The sequence below is a fragment of the Mandrillus leucophaeus genome, unplaced genomic scaffold, assembly GCF_000951045.1.
Source record: "Mandrillus leucophaeus isolate KB7577 unplaced genomic scaffold, Mleu.le_1.0 Scaffold475, whole genome shotgun sequence".
Taxonomy (NCBI): Eukaryota; Metazoa; Chordata; class Mammalia; order Primates; family Cercopithecidae; genus Mandrillus; species Mandrillus leucophaeus.
This window is the reverse complement of record NW_012105087.1, coordinates 195,052-214,430: the sequence shown is the minus strand read 5'-3', so window position 1 is coordinate 214,430 and position 19,379 is coordinate 195,052. Positions and strand designations below refer to the sequence as shown.

Genomic DNA, 19,379 nt, shown 5'->3' with positions numbered 1-19,379 from the left:
ATAGATAGATAGATAGATAGATAGATAGATAGATAGATAGATAGGGTCTCACTCTGTCCCCAGGCTGGAGTGCAGTGGCGTAATCTTAGCTCACTGCAACGTCCACCTCTAGGGTTCAAGCGATTCTCCTGACTCAGCCTCCTGGGTAGCTGGGGTTACAGTGTCCACCACCACACCTGGCTAATTTCTGTATTTTTAGTAGAGATGGGGTTTCACCATGTTGGTCAGGCTGTTTTCAAACTCCTGACCTCAGGTGATATACCTGCCTTGGCCTCCCAAAGTGCTGGTATTACAGGCATGAGCCACTGCACCCGGCCTCAATTTAGATATTTCATAAAATAAGGCCTTATTAACAATTTCTGACAGAAGAAAAATGCAACCTCCCTTTTTTCTATGTAATCTAAAAAGGAGAGAGGATAACAAATGAAGCCCAGAGATGTGAAAGATCATGCTCTCTGCTGACTCAATCACATTTGGAATTTAGTTCAATATATCAGTCAAATCCACTCTTATCTCCCTGCCATTACCAGGAAAAAACATCTAAATTCTGACAATTAAAAATAACACACTTACCATGAAAATTTTCCAAACACAGTAAATAGAGAAAAAGTAACCAAGAAAATTAAAGTATTTCCCCTTGAAAGTTTTGGAGTATTCTATTCTCTCCTGGGGGAAAACAAACACAAAACATGGTTCTCAGCAAAATATAAATTTATATTCAACACAAGTATTCTTCCCTCTATGAATCACTGCTCAGGCTAAGTCAAAAAAACCATACACTGTAATAATATTAAACTAATAATAGTAGTTATGGCCAACACTTGTTGAATGCTTACTTTTAGCCAGAGACTGGAATAAACATCTTACATGCATTATCCACTTAATCTTCATACAACTCTTGTGAGATATGTTCTATTATCTTAATTTTACAGATGAGAAAATTGAGGCTTTGAGAGGTTCAATAACTTGCTCAAAGTCATACAGCTGGTGAGTAGGCTCAGGTCTATGTTTCCAAAGCCTATGTTAACTTCTATCCTATAAGGTTACTCCGGTAAAGTTATCCTAAAAAAGAAAAAGTTTGCAATCTTCACTAACAGATTTTGCATATTTAAATTATATTTTATTTTAGGTGTACATACGAAAGTTACTTCTTGCAGTTTCGACACTTACTGATCTGGATCCTTTAAAACAGGGCTAGGCCATCCATGGCAGATAGGTGTCTACTGCTTTTAAAATATCACTAACTTATAAAGGAATAAAAGTAGCTACCATCTTTACCCCAGGTTAGTAGGAGGTGGTACGTGCCACCTTCCTAAATGTTGAAAAGCCTCTTCTGACTATCCCACCAACTGCTACTACTGAGAGTGTTCCATTAAGGATTTTGCTAGTGATAGGAGCAATTTCATGAAGAGTGAAGATCCCTTATCCCTAACGCTTCCTGGCTGATATTGAAGCTGTGAGGTATCTCTTGCTTGGCCACAGAGAAACCTAAAAAGCCATTTAGTCTTGTTCTCTCTTTAATCAACATGGTAAAAACCACACTTCAGTTTCCTTGCTCTGTACCTTGGTAGCATACAGATCAGCTGTTTCCAGAAAAAGCTGCCTGCTTAGTTCTTCCAAAGCATCCACTTCCTGTTGAATAAGAGTAAGATCTGATACAGAATGGGCATCAAGGTTTAAATCACATAGGAATTTCAAGAAATGGCAATGAGAAAGCATATACTTTTGGTTTTTCCTATAGTGGATTCTAGGAATTGCCTGTATTCTCAATTTCCTGTTTCACAGCCAGCAGTGCTACTTCAGAGCAACTTTCCCAACCTCTGACGCAGGTGTGTAAAAGCTTCTCCATCAAGAGCATCACCACCAAACAATTACCACTCAGTTTCTCTTAAGTCAAGCGGCTCAAACAGATGGTTTCATTTGTTTTTTGATTTATCTAGTTAGATTAAGTCAAATGTAATGTTCGAGATTGTAAATAGTTACATAATAATAACACCTCTAATAAAGCATAGTTGTGTCCTATATTATCTGAATAACTATAATGTTAGAAAAGGGAACTAATACTTTACTGTGTTCTAATATAGGCTAGGATTTACAGACATTACCTTCTTTCCAAACATTATCTTCTTTTATATCTTATCTTCATGGGATTGTCTTATCCCATGGTGTTATCCATTTTGCACATAAGGAAAGTGAAGCTCAGAGAGTTAAATAACTTGCTCAAAGTCACACGATTAATTGACAGAGATGCAAAGTCAGATCCTCTTTTCCTCCAAAGCCTGCTCTTTCCATTACACTATGTTATTTTCCAAGAACTAAATCAGGTAGAGTTATTATTCTCCCATTTAGAGAACAGGGACTCAGGGAGGTTAAATAATCCTGATATGTTTGTTGACTCATCACTAACACAGTTCAAACCTATTATTGGCTTTTATAAACTTTTAAGTAATAAATACAGTAAATATCGTCCCTTCTAAAATAGAAGCACATACTTCAATCCAAACACTCTCTCCTCTCAGATTTTTCCCACTATTACCCAAATCAGTAAGTGCCCTTCAGTTCCTTCTTAAATAGAGGCTACTACTGGCATGGTTCAGGCCACCAAACAATATGGTTTAACTAGTTACATGTCTGTCTCTCCCATGATTAGAGGGTAAGCTCCTTGAGGAGAAAGGCTGTACTCTAGTCATCATTTTATTACTTAGCACTCGGCCTGGAAATAGGAGATACAAAATAAATGTTTCTTGATTAAATAAATCTAAATTAATCCTTTTTCTTTCTCTTCCACAATCACCTTGCCTTTCTTTGATCTTATCTTCATTTGACACCAGGACATAAATCATAATTTGTAGCAAGAATAGACATCTTTCTGTAATTGAGGCGAAAGGGAAACTGTATTTCCCTGGGACAGAGAAGGAAACACGAGTATGCTATCTCATGTTTAGTTCCCCAAAGTTTTGACCTAATAGTGCCAGAGCCACACAGAAATTTGGTTACATAATTTGGGAAGTAGTTCAACATCATAACCAGTCAGGAAGAACAATTTATTAATCTATTAATCAAATCTCCTTTATTCTTTCTTAGTTTAAGACAGTGTCTAGCTCTGTTGCCCAGGCAGGAGTACAGTGGTGTGATCTGGGCTCACTGCTACCTCAGCCTCCTAAGTTCAAACAATCCTGCCACCTCAGCCTCCTGTAGTAGCTGGGACTACAGGCACATGCCACTAGGCCTGGCTAATTTTTGCATATTTTGTAGAGATGAGGTTTTGCCATGTGGCCCAGGCTTGTCTTGAACTCCTGGGTTCAAGTAATCTGCCCACCTCGGTCTTGCAAAGTGTTGGGATTACAGGGGTGAGCCACTGCGCCCAGCCTCTCCTTGATTCTTTAAACCGAAATGTCGCTGGAGAAGCAGAGCTACTTAAAAATTGTTTAGGAATACTAATTACTTTAGAAATGGGCCTTTACCATCCCATATACAAGCCATTTATTTTAGGTAGCCATTATGCTTTACGGTGGTTTTTCAGAGTTGAGAAATGTAATAGTGTAGTGGAAAGGAGATGAAGAGGAGATCACAGTTACATTTCTAGCTTTGCCACAAACCACTGTGTGACTTAACCTCTCTGGGTCTATTTTCTCATCTGTAAAATGGAAAGACTGACTTTTTAGGACTGCTTCAGCTCAAAGACAATGATTTTATGATCTTGTGCGGGTGTTGGAAAGATGACTGTACACATGGTATTTCCTAAGCCTAGTAGCTCTTAGGAGTTTGGACTCTGATGTAGTCAGGTACCTTAGAAGGGACTATCCCAATACCACTTTTTTCTTTTGCTCTTGGTCCACAGTTGAGAAAAAGAATCAAGCAGAAAGACAAAGGATACTTTCACTTCCTGGTGCTGAAGTGGTAACACTTTTTATCATTCCCCAGAAACCTGATGGTTTGTTATGCACTTCCCCTTTCTGGAACATTGTTCTCCGTGCCATTGCCATCCTGAAATGAAAGAAAATATAAAGCCTCAGCAAGGAAGCATGGACCCTCACAGTCTAGTCCCATCCACTTTCCAGTCTCACAACTGCCTCTCATGTACTGAGCTGTTTCTGGAAGGATATTGATTCTGGAGTCCTATTTTTGCACTACTTACAACTGAAGGGAAACTATGTGGAAGCAATGTGGCCTGGGTGAAGAAGAACAGAATTTGGGCTAGGCAATAAATTTGAGGACTGGCTCTGCCACTTGGAAGCTGGGAGGTCTTAAGAGTTTTCATCTCCTCATCTCTGGATGGTTGTGAAGATAAATGAGATAATATATATGAATTCATGTTGTCAACTACAACGTGTTATACATAGGTTTAATTACTACAGTTACCATTTAAAGACAAAATAAAACAGCTAACATACCTGGCCGGGCGTGGTAGCTCACACCTGTAATCCCAGCACTTTGGGAGGCTGAGGCAGGTGGATCACCTGAGGTTGGGAGTTCAAGACCAGCATGGGCAACATGGTGAAACCCCGTCTCTACTAAAAATACAAAAATTAGCTGGGCGTGGTGACCCATGTCTGTAATCCCAGCTACTTGCGAGGCTGAGGCAGGAGAACTGCGTGACTCTAGGAGGCAGAGGTTGCAGTGAGCTGAGATCACACCACTGCACTCCAGCCCGGGTGACAGAGTGAGACTCCATCTCAAAAACAAAAAACAAAAAACAAAAAAAAAAACCAGCTAACATACCTAACTAAAGGACCAAATACAGAGTTAGAAATGAAATACATGCTTTCTTCCTTCTTTTTCAAAGGCAGACAAAAGGAAAAAAAAATAGCAAAGTTGCATAAACCTGTCCCCGTCTAAAATATTAGTCTCTAAGTCCAATACCCTCACCTTCTGTAATCTGTCCTACAGCTGAATAAATCAACAGGAAACGTATCACTTTTTGTCCTCTCAGTCTGTGGAAGACCGACTAGCACAGTGGTAACTGCTGGCATGTCCCAACCCACCACAAAGGTATTAACAGGGTCCTAGTGAGGATCAAAAAAAAGATCATTTGTACATAATCGATTATTTAAAGGGTTTAATGGGCCAAGGCCTACAGGCATAAAATGAACTAGGATGAGTCTAATAAAAATAGAGTAGCAGGACCAAAGAAAAATGTAACTCAAGGTGGGTATTTTTGGGAGGCAAAAGATAAAAATGGTGAAGAGCAAGAAGCAGCATTGGTATTTATGCCTGTGACTAATACAAACAGTACCAATGGTACCAAAGATCAAATGATATTTCTATGGGTGAAATTCTTTGAGTCATTAGCTAAAATGATATTAACAAGAAAGAATGTCAGCCATGTTGACTTAACTGTTTCCTTTTGAAAATGACCTTTGCCTGGATACTGAGTGAATGAAACACAGCTCTTTTAGCTCTTTCTGCCTTTGTTCTAACTACACATCTACTATCACTCACCATTTTGGGAAGATGTAATAAACAACCAAGAAGAGGCTCAGACCTAGGAAGATTCTGACTTGTAAGATAAAGGCTCAGTAATTCTAGGTTTTTATATTTTCATAGTTGAAAAAGCTAGAACACATACATAAAGAAAGCAAGAGTTTTATTCCACTCATTTAATAGTTCATTTCAGCTTAACATGCAGGATTAAAGGAGGCAGTTGTGAGAGAGAAAGCACAGAGCTCATTTCTATTGTTCTTATTTTCAGTGTCTACAATACAACAAACACTAATGACTGGCTGTGGAGTGGAATCGATTGAGTATGTAAAGGTGACTGACACTGTGCTGTGGTCTCATAATAGGCAAAGAAGTGTAATCACTAGAAGTGAAAGTTAGAGGCACATAGACAAGCATGGCCTTGTTTTAAGCAATTCACTTTTACTTTCAATTGTATCAAGAATCTATTAATTTTAAACCAGTTTTGCTCTTATCAAATGAATTGTAGATGAAAAAGAAATGATCATATATTTAAGAAGGTAACAATATTAAACCTTCTGAAATGTGAAAAGGAATTAAAAAACCCCCAACAATATGAGGTACTATAGAATTAGATTACCTTCATCTTCAACTTTTCTTTACTATTACCATCGCTATTGAATCTTTATAACGAGGGTAGCTACAAGAAATTATCTATTTGTTATTAGCCCAGCGTCATTTAAAAGTTCCTAATATGGAAAAACATATACACTAGGCTGAGGTTTGGTGGTAGTGTACAAAGAAGCAGCTAAAAAATGTCTATTGTGGTTTAAATATCAGTCAACTATTTTCTGGTCTCTGCTGTTTCTAGTAGGAAGTCAGCCTTTTTTTTTTTTTTTTGTTAAACTTTTGAAATAATTGTAGATTCATAATGTGGTTTTGAGAAAAAACACAGAGATTCCATGTACTCTTTACCCAGATTTCCTCAACTGAAACATCTTGCAAAGCTCTAGTACAACCAGGATACTGACACTGATAGAGTCACAATACAGGACATTTCCATCACTACAAGGATCCTTCAGGCTGCACCTATACAGCTTATCTCCCTCCCACCTCCAATTCCTTAACTCCAGCAACCATGAATCTGTTCTCCATTTCTGCCATTTTGTCATTTCAAAAATGTATATATAACTAGAATCATACAGTATATATTATTTGGGGATTCTTTTTTCACTCAGCGTAATTTTCTAGAGATTTATCCAGGTTGTTGCGTGTATCAATAGCTTGTTCATTTTTCCTGCTAAGTAGTATTCCATGGCATGAATGTACCACAGTTTGTTTAACCATTCAACCATTGAAGAATATCTCATTTGTTTCCAGTTTTGGAGCTACTATGAATAAAGCTGCTATAAACATTCAAGTACAGTTTTTTATGTGAACATAAATCTTCATTTCTCTGGATGAATGCCCTGGAGTACAATTGTTAGGGTGTGGTAACTGCATGTTTAGCTTTTAAAGAAAGAACTAAAATGTGTTCCAGAGGGACTGTACCATTCTACATGGATGCCAGCAATGTGTGAGTAATCCAGTTGCTCTGCATTCTTATTAGTATTTGGTGTTGTCACTAATTTTTATTTTAGCCATTCTGACAGGTGTGTAGTGATATCTCAATGTGGTTTTAATGGCATATCCATAATGGCTAACAACGCTGAATCCATAATGGCTAACAACGTTGAACACCTTTTCATGCGGTTATGTGCCATTTGTGTATCCTCTACAATAAAACGTTCATCATTTTTGCTTATTTTCTAACTGCACTGCTTTTTTTTTTAATGTAAGCTTTGAATGTTTTTTATTCTAGATACTAGTGCTTTCTCAAATAAGTGGCTTGCAAATATTTTCTCCCAGTGGTAGCTTATCTTTTCATACTCTTAACAGTCTTTTTTTTTTTTGAGAAGGAGTCTTGCTCTGTTGCCCAGGCTAAAGTGCAGTGGCTCCATCTTGGCTCACTGCAACCTCCGCCTCCCGCGTTCAAGCCATTCTCCTGTCTCAGCCTCCCAAGTAGCTGGGATTATAGGCGCCCGCCACCATGCCTGGTAAATTTTTTTATTTTTAGTAGAGATGGGGGTTTCATCATCTTGGCCAGGCTGGTCTCAAACTCCTGACCTTGTGATCCAGCCGCCCTGGCCTCCCAAAGTGCTGGGATTATAGGTGTCAGCCACCGCACCCGGCCTTAACAGTCTTTTACAGAGCAAAAGTGTTAAATTTTGATGGAGCCCAATTTATCAATTTTTCCTTTTATGGATTTTACTTTTGGTATCAAGTAAATAACTTTTTGCTTAGCCCTTGATTCCAAAGATTCTCTCCTGTTTTTTTTTTTTTTCTCCGAAAGTTTTATAGTTTTACATTTTAGTCTATTATCTGTTTTATTTTTTTTGAGATGGTGTCTCGCTCTGTCGCCCAGGCTGGAGGGCAATGGTAAATTTCGGCTCACTGCAACCTCCACCTCCAGGGTTCAAACAATTCTTGTGCCTCAGCCTCCCCAGTAGCTGGGATTACAGGCGCCCGCTACCACACCTGGCTAATTTTTTGTATTTTTAGTAGAGAGGGGGTTTCACCATGTTCGCCAGGCTAGTCTTGAACTCCTGACCTTAAGTAATCCGTCTGCCTCGGCCTCCCAAAGTGCTGGGATTACAAGCGTGAGCCACTGTGCCCTGCCTGTTTTAATTTTATATAAAGTGTAAGACTTAGATTTAGATTCATTTTTTTAACCTATGGATGCCTAACTGCTCTAGCACCATTTGGTGAAAGGCCATCTTTCCTCCACTGAACTGCTTTTGCATCTCTGTCAAAAATTAGCTGGGCGTATTTGTGTATTTCTTTTTTTTTTTTTTTTTTGCTCTGTTGCCCAGGCTGGAGGGCAGTGGAGCAATCTCAGCTCACTGCAACCTCCACCTCCTGGATTCAAGCAATTTTCCTGTCTCAACCTCCCAAGAAGCTGGGACCACAGGCGCATGCCACCATGTCCAGCTAATTTTTGTATTTTTAGTAGAGATGGGGTTTCGCCATATTGGTCAGGCTGGTCTCAAACTCCTGACCTCAGGTGATCTACCTGCCTCAGCCTCCCAAAGTGTTGGGATTACAGGCGTGAGCCACTGTGCCTGGCCATGTGTATTTCTGGGTTCTCTTTTCTGTTCCACTGATCTATGTTTACCAGTACCACAGTCTTGATTATTGTAGCTATATAATATGTTTTAAGATCAGGTAGACAAATTCCTCTCATATTGTTCTTTTTAAAAATTATATTAACTATTCTAGTTATTTTGCCTTTCTGTACAAATTTTAGAATAGTTTTGTGTATATCTACAAATAAATCTTGCTGGGATTTTGAAATGAATAACATTAAATTTGTATATCAATTTGGGGAGAATTAACATCATTACTATGTTGAGTCTCCCAATCTATTAACATGGTATGTCTATTTATTTGTATCTTCTTTTATTTTTTTCATTAGTTTTATAATATTCAGCAAACGAGTCCTGTATACATGTTTTGTTAGACTTCTACCTAGGTATTTCATTTTGTGAGTGATTGTAAGTAGTGTATTTAAACATTTGATGTCCACATGTCCATTGCTAGCTTATAGAAAGACAACTGATTTAAAAAAATTTGATTTTCAAGATGGGGTCTTGTTATATTGCTCTCAGGCTGCATTCAAACTCCTGGGCTCAAACAATTCTCTCGCTTTAGCCTCTTGAGTAGCTGGTCAGGCGCATGCACCACTGCTCCTGACTACAATTGATTTTTGTATGTTTATTTTATATTCTACAATGTTGCTGAATAACCATTACTTTTGTTTTCCATTGCTGCTTTCAAGATTTTCTCTTTACTTTTATCTTTTAGCAGTTTCACTATATATACACATAGGTGTAGTTTTCTTATGTTTTGGGCTGGTATTTCTTTAAATACTTTTTCTGCCCCTTTCCTTTTCTTCTAGAACTCCGACCACAAGAATGTTGGACTGCTTGATATTGTCTCCTACTGAGACTTTTGTTCATTTTTCTTCAATCTTTTTTTAAAAAAATATTTGTTTTTTCTTCTTTTTGAGACAGAGTCTCGCTCTGTCACCTGGGGTGGGGTGCAGTAGTGAGATTGCAGCTCACTACAACTTCCGCCTCCCAGGTTCAAGCCATTCTCCTGCCTCTGCCTCCTGAGTAGCTGGGACTACAGGCTCCTACCACCACGCTCAGCTAATTTTTAAATTTTTGGTACAGACGGGGTTTCACCATGTTGGCCAGATCTCAAGTGATCCGCCTGCCTTGGCCTGCCAAAGTGCTGGGATTACCGGGCCATTTTTCTTCAATCTTTTATCTCTCTATTCTTCAGATTACATAATTTCTATTAATCTATCTCATTTTTTACTTTATGTTTTGAGACAGAGTCTCGCTCTGTCGCCCAAGCTGGAGTGCAGTGGCTTGATCTTGGCTTACTACAACCTCTGCCTCCTGGGTTCAAGAGATTCTCCTGCCTCAGTTTCCCAAGTAGCTGTGACTACAGGCACGTGCCACCATGCCCAGCTAATTTTTGTATTTTTGGTAGAGACAGCATTTCACTATGTTGGCCAGGCTGGTCTCGAACTCCTAATCTCAGGTGATCCACCCACCTCGGCCTCCCAAAGTGCTGGGATTACAGGTATGAGCCACCATGCCCAGTCTGAATTTTTATTGATCTGATTCTTCTGTCATCTCAATTCTCCTGTTAAGCCCGCCTAGTAAAATTTTTATTTCAGTTACTATAGTTCTCAGTCTTCGGATTTCTATTTTGTTGTTTTTTAAAAGTTTCCATTTCTCTGTTGGGATTCTCTCTTTTCACTTGTATCATGCTTTCCTTCACTTTTTTGAATATATTTGTAATGGTTACTTTCAAGACTTTGTTAAATCTATAATCTGGATCCACTTGGAGTTAGTGTCTATTGGCTGCTTTTTATCTTGAACATTGGTTATATAGTCTTGTTTCTTTACATGTCTAGCAAGTTTTAGTTGAAGGTAATATGTTGTAGTGACTTTGGAATCTGTTTTGTTTTTCTGAGAACTGTTAATTTTTTGGTACTAGTAAGCAGTTAATTTACTTAGACTCAAACTGTGAAATCTGTCATACCTGCAGCAGCTAATGTTTCTGCTCAGTTTCCTGGTTTCTAGCTTCTCCTTTTTTAGCCTATCTCCCTGACAGTCTCCACTGAGCTTGAGCTTGTGTAGGGTAGTGGTAGTCTGGATAGATTCTATAGTCGTATTTTAGGGCTTATCCTCTCTGTGGATCTTTTGCTTCTAGGGATCTCTCCTAAATTTTCAATTGCTTTGCCAGTCCTGAGTTCTACCCTCTGACACCTCAAGCCAGTAAGGCTTTCACTTTCTGTTATCCAAGCTGTGTGTTCAACCTGCACATAGCTCAGAAAATGCACTCAATCAAAGGCACAGTAACCTTGCAAATCACACTAAGAAGTTCAGTATATCAAGGGTAGACTCTCTTCCAGTTTCTGCCTATTTTCCCTCAGGCTCTTTGGTGTTTACCGTGGAAATACATTATTTAATGATGACACAGGGATTTGGGAAGGGTTTATACTGAGATTTTGGATCTTAGTCCTTCTGCATTTCCCTCATTTCCAAAATTTCCCCTTTAAATTTTCAGTTACTCAGCTGATTTAAACTCTTATCAATCTGCACGCTTGAGTGGGTGCTGGGAAGGTGGGTGGTGGCTGAGGAGCACTTCCAGGCAAGAAAGCCATAAACTTGCAATAGTTACCTGATGCTCTTCTCAAATTTCTACCTGCCTCTGTTCATTTTCCAGTGACTTCAAATACTTGCTTTTAACATTTTTTCCAGTTTTTATGATTTTCTGTAGAAGAAATGGCTTAAATTCTTTCCACTGTCATTTCCGGAAGTTTCCTCTATTATCATTTAAGAGTGGGTGTGGCTGGTGCTGAAATTTCACTAGTGAATATGTTTCTTCCCCAATCCCTACAAAATTTCAAAGACATCCTAGAAAAACTAATTCAAGGTAGAGGTTAACATTTTTTCCTCCACTGTTCCAAACGGGAAGACATATGCCTCTTTCCTTCTCCCACTTTAAACCATTAACTTTTTTGTACATAACAAATGTTACTTTTCTTGTATGTCATCTCACTATGGCCCTCTACTGTTAAGGTAAAAGATGGTTTTCTGGTCACTACTGCTCCCCAACTATGACTGTTTGCAAAAACAGTTTTTCTTTTTTAATAAAAAAATTTTTATTTTGTAAAACCACTTGCAAACAACAAAAATAGTTTTTCTATATTGTGGTAAATGGCAAGGGCACTGTATGAATCCTAAGGGCCCCAGTGTTGTCACGTTAGCTGTCTATCTGCCCTGTAAGTTCCACTGGCTAAAGGACTGTGCTAATGGGGTCATGTTGGGAGGCTGATTCTTCTGTGAGCCACTCAAATTAATAAAACCTACTGTCGGACCACAAACCATTCCTGATCCTGACCAGACAATGCATTATAGGGGAAATGGGCTACAGTATGTACAGATCAGAGTCAATTCCTTAGCAGTATTAGTATGAAATGGCTTAAAAGTATACATCCACACTTGACATGGGTCACAACTTCACTTTTTTTTTTAGACAGAGTCTCGTTCTGTCCCCCAGGCTGCAGTGCAGTGGTGCAATCTTGGCTCACTGCAACCTCTGCCTCCCAGTTTCAAGCAATTCTCCTGCCTCAGCCTTCCAGGTAGAAAAAATTCAGGGCAATAAGGCTGGGCGTGGTGGCTCATGCCTGTAATCCCAGCACTTTGGGAGGATAAGGCGGGTGGATCACTTGAGGTCAAGAGTTTGAGATCAGTCTGGTCCAACATGGTGAAACCTCGTCTCTACTAAAAACGCAAAAATTAGCTGGGTATGGTGGCACGCCTATAATCCCAGCTACTCGGGAGGCTGAGGCAGGAGAACTGCTTGAACCTGGGAGGTGGAGGCTGCAGTGAGCTGAAATCACATCACTGCACTCCAGCCTGGGCAACAGAGAGAGACTCTGTCTTTAAAAAAAAAAAAATTCAGGACAATAGACAATATTCCATTCTTCGAATACAAAAGTTACATACCAGTCCATGAGCATGGACTATCTTTCCATTATTTGTGTCTTCTACAATTTCTTCTATTAATGTTGTATAGTTTTCAGTGTCCAAGTCTTTCTTCCTCCTTGGTTAAATTTATTCTGAAGTATTTTTTCTTGTAGCTATTTTAAGTGGGATGGTTCATTTTTGGAATGTTCGTTGAACATCAGTATTGTTAAAACGTCCATAGTACCTAAAGCAATCTGTAGATTTAATGTAATCCCTCTCTATCAAAATTCTAATGTCACTTTTCATAGAAATAGAAAAAATAATCCTAAAATGCATATGGAACCAGAAAAAACCGAATTGCCAAGGCAATCATGAACAAAAGAACAAAGCTGGAGGCATCATACTACCTTATTTCAAATTACACTACAAAGCAATAGTAATTAAAACAGCATGATACGAGCGTAAGCACAGACTCATTGACCAAGGGAACAGAATAGAGAACCCAGAAATAAACCCACACACGTATGGTCAATTGATTTTTGACAAGGGTGCCACATGTACACACTGGGAAAAGGATAGTCTTTTCACTAAACGGTGTTGGGAAAACTGAATATCCATCTGCAGAAGAATGAAATTGGACCCTTATCTCACTCAATATATAAAAATTAACTCAAAATGGACTAAACACTTAAGCCGGGAAACTCTAAAACTACTAGAAGAAAATAGGGGAAAAACTACACAAATTGCTCTGAACAATAACTTTTTAGATTTAATCCCCAAAGTGCAGGCAATTAAAGCAAAAATAGACAAACAGGATTACATCAAAATAAAAAGCTTCTGCGCAACAAAGAAAACAATTAGCAGAGTGAAGACACAACCTACGGACTGGAAGAAAATATCTGCAAGCCATATGTCTGATAAGGGGTTGGTATACAAAATACATAAGGACCTCAAACAACTCTATAGAAAGAAAACAAATAACCTGATTTTTAAATGGGCAAGGAACCTGAATAGACATTTCTCAAAAGAAGGCATACACATGACCAATAGATATATCAAATAATGTTTAATATACTAGCCATTAAGGAACTGCAAACTAAGACACAACGAGATATCACCTCGTACCTGTCAGAATGACTATTATCAAAGGGGCAAAAAGATAAAGAATGCTGGTGTGGACACTGAGAAAAGGGAACCCTTATTACTTTGTTAGTGGAAATGTAAATTAGCACAACCACTATGGAAAACATTGTGGAGGTTCCTACAAAAACTGAAAATGGAATTGCTATATGATCCAGCAATCCCACTTCTGAGTATTTACCCAAAAGATATGAAATTAGTAAAATGTCAAAGAGATATATGTACACCCATGTTCACTGCAGTATTATTTACAATAGCCAAGTTATGGTATCAATCTATATGTCCATCAACAGAAAAATTGATAAAGAAAATATGGCATATATAGACAACAGAATAGTATTCAGCCTTAAGGAAGGAAATTCTTTAATTTGTTAGTGGAGAACACCATGCTAAGCAAAATGAGTTGGACACAGAAAGACAAATACTGCATGTTCTCACTTATATGTGGAATCTAAAACAATGAACTCAACAGAAGCAGAGGGTAGAATGATGGTTACCAGAGGCTGGATGGGTGGGAGGAATGGAGAGACGATGGCCAAAGGGTACAAAGCTTCAGTTAGACAGGAGGAATAAGGGTTTTTTTCTTTGCGACATACTGTACAGCATGATGAATATAATAAATAATAAAGTATTGTACATTTCAAAATCAATAAGAGTAAATTTCAAATGTTTTCACCACAAAAAAATAAGCATGTGAACGGATATGTTAATTAGCTTGATTTAATTATTCCACTTTGTATGCCACAAATATACACAACTATAATTTGTCAATTTACAATTTAAAAAATTAAAAAAATTCTAATTTATCTAAGAAGAATGATCTAAATTCAAGAAATGAGATTGAATTTGAGAATTTTCTTTCACACAAAACACTAAATCTTTTTAAAAAACTTTTTTATATTTTTAATTTTATTATTACTGTTATTTTAAAGGGATGGTGTCTCACTAGGTTACCCAGGCTAATCTTGAACTTCTGGGCTCAAGTGATCCTCCGTCTTGGCCTCCCAAAGTGCTGGGATCACAGGTGTGAGCCACTGTGTCCGGCCAACACTAAATCTTTGATAGTACTTTACCTTATAATAAAAATGAATAAGATAAAATTCCCTGCCAGCACCAATTCATAGTCAAATTTTCTTGTTGAGAAATTGTAACAGAGTCCAGATGTTTTACAGTGTTGATATCTTACCTTTTCTTTTTGCTTATGATCATATCCATGGTTTGGAGCAGTCGCCGTTCCAGGGCTAGAATATCTGTGTCAGTCACGTTCCTACAAAAAGCACAAACTGCTAGCGAAATGTTTTGGGATCCCACTCTTGGGCATGATACTGTATCTGGAGAGATACACAGACTTTAACTTTACCCATTACTTTTTTCTAGAAAATAGTAAAATAACCATAATAAACTAAAATGCTTTTGCTCTCATTTCTTACAGCTAATCCTCTGGCATCTCAGGGAAATGGAATTTACCCAGCTCTCTTACAGTTTTTCTTAGTTTTGATCCAGTGACATTTATATATATATATATATATATATATATTTAAATATTTTTATTTTATTTTTTACTATACTTTAAGTTCTGGGATACATGTGTAAAACGTGCAGGTTTGTTACATAGGTATACACGTGCCATGGTGGTTTGCTGCACCCATCAACTCGTCATTTATCTATGAAAGAGTCTTGCTCTGTCACCAAGGCTGGAGTGCAGTGGCGTGATCTCAGCTCAGTGACATTTAGGATGTATGTTTAAGCACACTTTTAACTTGGCATTGTCTTCTACTGTTCTATTAATACTTCTAGGAGGAACTAAACTGCTGAAGTTGGGGTTGGTTTATACTGCTGGTCACTAGAAATGTGCCTTTAAAAAGTGGGAGGGGAGTGTCAGATTGAAATTTGCCATTTAAAATATAAACGAATGTAGGACAAATAGCAAAGGCAAGCAGTACAAGTGATAAGACTTATTTAGAAAGATTTCCAGGTCAATGCCCATAGGGACAGAGAAAGAGAAAAATAAAAAGGCATTGTCATAGATCTAATATATAATCTTAAAGATGGTGGCATAATATGACATATGTATTCAAGAAGTAATGGGGCAAAAAAGAAAGGATGCAAAGCGCTCTGTTACCTGAGGAAGTAAGACATGTAAGTGTATGGGCAGTTGACAGCACCAAATCCAGAAAGGAGGGCCATGAGAGTCACTCCAATCACACCAACCCGGCTGATGAGCTGTTCTATGGATAAGATCCCTGAAAACATCAAGGCACATTAATCCCAGGTAACAGAGGTAAAATGGCTCTCATCTGTACTGCAAAAGGAAACATTACTGAAAACATTAACCATTACACATAACTAACTCATACAAGCCAACTTTTAATTATTAATGTGTAGATGATAATAAAGAGTATAATATACTAAATATAGTATATAGAGTATAATATATATAGTATATAAATATAGATAATAAAGTATAATAAATATACTAAAAGTTTCTGATTTTCCTCTTGTCCCATATGCTTCAGAGTGATCTCTTTTATTGGGTGATAACAGTAAAATAATAACAACAATAATTACAAATAACAATCATTGACTGTTTACTCTTGGTAGCATGAATGCTAACAAAGCAAAGTACTTTTAGTAAAAGCATCGGCAAAAAAAACTAGACAAGTAAATCTGCTGGAAAAGTATAAATAGCAGGAAATACTTGGTGCTAGTTATCTTTGATATATATGTATTTCCCCTAAGGTGATACTCTTTTGCTTTTGTCTTATTCTTTTTTGTATCCAATAAACACAGAATTCATCTAATAAATGAGCTACACTTGTAGATGAATAATTCAAAGGCAAACACATCATTGTTAGATTATAAATCGTATCCTAATTAATCAATTGTTTCACATCACTTGAGAATGCTGAAAATCAACTTAGCAGTGAAAATAAATACTGCTGGTTGATGTATTTGGGATAAATGAGAGAAAGCAATGCTGAAGAATAACTCAGTAAGTTTGGCGTTGCAGAAAAAGAATGGTTTTAGTTGGTTTTCACTTTTATTTCTAGGATAGAATTCACTTCAGCCATGCACTCCTATGGTCAAATGCCAGAGCTGTAATTCAGGAATTCTGTCAGCTTCAAAACTGAAAATTCCAATATTCTTTTCTGACTACTGGCCTCCCTTCCTAGTCTTCAAGTTCTCTTTCTCCTTTATTTCCACTACACTCGTTTTAGAGGTCAGTGCACTGCTTCTCCATTCTTCACCTAGCTTGGACTCCAGGCTTGCTGGCTTCAAATTCTCTCACCAGGAGCCTCAATCTCCTACAATCTTCCTTCTGAGGCGCTAATCCTACAAATTCCCAACTCTGGATCGGTCTAACACTCTGCCTTCCCTGTGCCCATGTTTTGCTGCCTAAAATTGCTAGAATGCATACTGATTTTGGAGCCATTACAAATGTATGGTCTCCAGTCCTAAGAGAGCTCTCACACTACTGACTAATCCTTATCTTGCCCTTGGTCAGCCATCTCTCTCCATTGTCTTTGTCCAGTTACTCTTTATTTTTCCTACCTTTGTCCTTCTCCTTTGCCAATGTCCTTATTATAAAAGACATAAGCTATTAGACATAAACTACCTTCACTCTACTACAAACTACCTTCACTCTACACTATGGTCATAAATTTTCTCCTGGTTGCCAAATTCAACATTTTCCAATTCTTGTTTTATTGGCTCTTTTATAACATTGAATATACATCTGCAATCATCCTCCCAGCTTGTCTCCTTCAGAACAAAGTAGAATCCAAAGTTGACTTCTCCACTTCTGCTTCCGATTTTCTCTGGGCCCTGGGAACTGTCTCATCCTTTTATGTGAGTTCTGGGATATTGCTGGTGATAATCTTGGTGCTATTTGTTTTTGGTTTTCTGTCATGGGGGTAAGTGAAGCCAGCTTGCTCCTACGCCACCATCTTGGAACTAGAAGTCACCATACTTTTGATTGTATTCAATCCCTTCCACCTCTTTCAGAGTCTTGTTCCATCATCTATTTCCTCTCTCTTGTATATTCAATATTTCCTTCTTTGCTAGTTCTTTCTCTTTAGTTTCAAGTCTCTTTTCTAAGAGAAATTCTGTTCTTGGCTTTGAGTTTACCTCTAGTTACCAATCCCCATCTATTTCTTCCTTAATAGCCAGGCTTCTTAAGAGAAGTTTATAGTTATTGTCACCTTTTCTTCACCTCCAGTTCATTCCTTAACTGACTGCAATCCAGCTTTCTTCCCATTCTTCTACATTGAATGAAATCACTTTCACTAATAATTGTAATGGCAATATAATAGGTAATATGCATCAAGCACATGCTATGACTAGGCACTGTTCTAAGCACTTCACGTGTTCTAATTCATTTAACCCTCATAACAATCCTACGAGGTAGATATTATTGAAAACCTAATTTTACAGATGAAGAAATGGAGGCACAAAGAGGTTAAGTAACTTAGTCAAGGCCACACAGATAAAAGGGGCAGAGTCAGGTTTCAAGTGCAGTCTAGCTCCAGAGTCTGGGCTTTAACCACTACAACACTTTGGTAATAAGTTTTCTCCTGGTTGCAAAATTCAACATTTTCCAATCCTTGTTTTATTGGCTCTTTTATGACACTGAATCATTTTTGTTTAAAATTATTTTATCTTCTTGGCTTCCACAACATCATTTCTCAAGGATTACCCTTTCACTGTTCTAATTGCTTTTTCTCAGTCACTTCTTGCTCTGTATGGACCAGAATTCTCTCTTTCATTTCAGTATACACATTTTTTGGTTGGGTGATCTCACCAACTTCCCCAGCTTCACCTAATGGCATTTAGTTGATGATTTCTAGTTATTTAGATTCCTGGAGTCATCTCTATGAGGACTGATACATGTATACTTTTTCCCTAAGCTCCTGATTTGTACATCCAATTGCTTATTTAACATCACCTGGATATGCATGGGTAACTCAAATTCAGCATATACCAAACTAAAATTATCTTTCCCCTCAATTTGTTTCTTCTTCTGCATTATCTTAGAAAATGACATAATCACCATAATAATAAAATCTATACACCATACGATTACTCTCCATTCTATCTCTCGCCTTTCCCTTGAATATACCAAGGTCTTTCTGCCTCAGGGCTTTATGTGATGTCTCTTGTGCATTCTTGGTGGGTCTTCCTTTGGTCTTGTCCTTTAAATCTCAGCTTAAATATCACTGTCTCAGAAAGGGTGGATCTAACTACTTATACTACATTATCTGCATTTTTCTCTATCATAGCAACCTGTTCGCTCCTTGATGACAATGATCACAATTGGCAATCATTTATTTATATATTTACCTCTTTACTGTCTAGTTTCACCCACAAGACTGTAAATTTCAGGGGGGCAGAAACCAAGTTTGTTTTGTTTGTGGTTTATTTCCAATGCTTAATTTATATAAAGTAGATGCTCAATAAATATTTGTGTAATGCTAAATGAACAAAGAAATCCTCACCTAAATTCTGTTGATTCTACTTGCTATATACCTCTTGAATTTGCAACCCCTTTACAAGACATCATGTCTTATTGATCTTTGTTTTCCTTACTGCCTGGCACATAGAAGGTGTTCAACAAATGTTTGTTGACTATAACATCACTCAATAACATAAAAAAAATCCAAGGGATTAATATAGGTTATTAAATAAGAAAAAATGAAAGAATTCCCCCCTTTACCTTTATTCCTTTTAACATAGTGTCTTTGTCCTTTT

General features: G+C 37.7%; 1 protein-coding gene and 1 pseudogene across 4 annotated transcripts in view; one reads left to right on the top strand and one right to left on the bottom strand.

Annotated features, from left to right (window-relative positions):
- Positions 1-19,379, top strand: part of LOC105550294 — a 931,651-nt pseudogene that overhangs the window by 719,005 nt on the left and 193,267 nt on the right. The gene's annotated exons all lie outside the window — the stretch shown is intronic.
- Positions 1-19,379, bottom strand: part of GPR89A (G protein-coupled receptor 89A) — a 67,407-nt gene that overhangs the window by 28,989 nt on the left and 19,039 nt on the right. For all 3 annotated transcript variants that reach the window (XM_011995190.1, XM_011995189.1, XM_011995191.1), the window contains 5 exons: positions 15,754-15,874; positions 14,818-14,898; positions 3,878-3,987; positions 1,564-1,652; positions 574-666 (listed from right to left, as the gene is read on the bottom strand). In XM_011995190.1, coding sequence (XP_011850580.1) covers positions 574-666; positions 1,564-1,652; positions 3,878-3,987; positions 14,818-14,898; positions 15,754-15,874 — 494 coding nt within the window. The remainder of the gene's footprint in view (positions 1-573; positions 667-1,563; positions 1,653-3,877; positions 3,988-14,817; positions 14,899-15,753; positions 15,875-19,379) is intronic.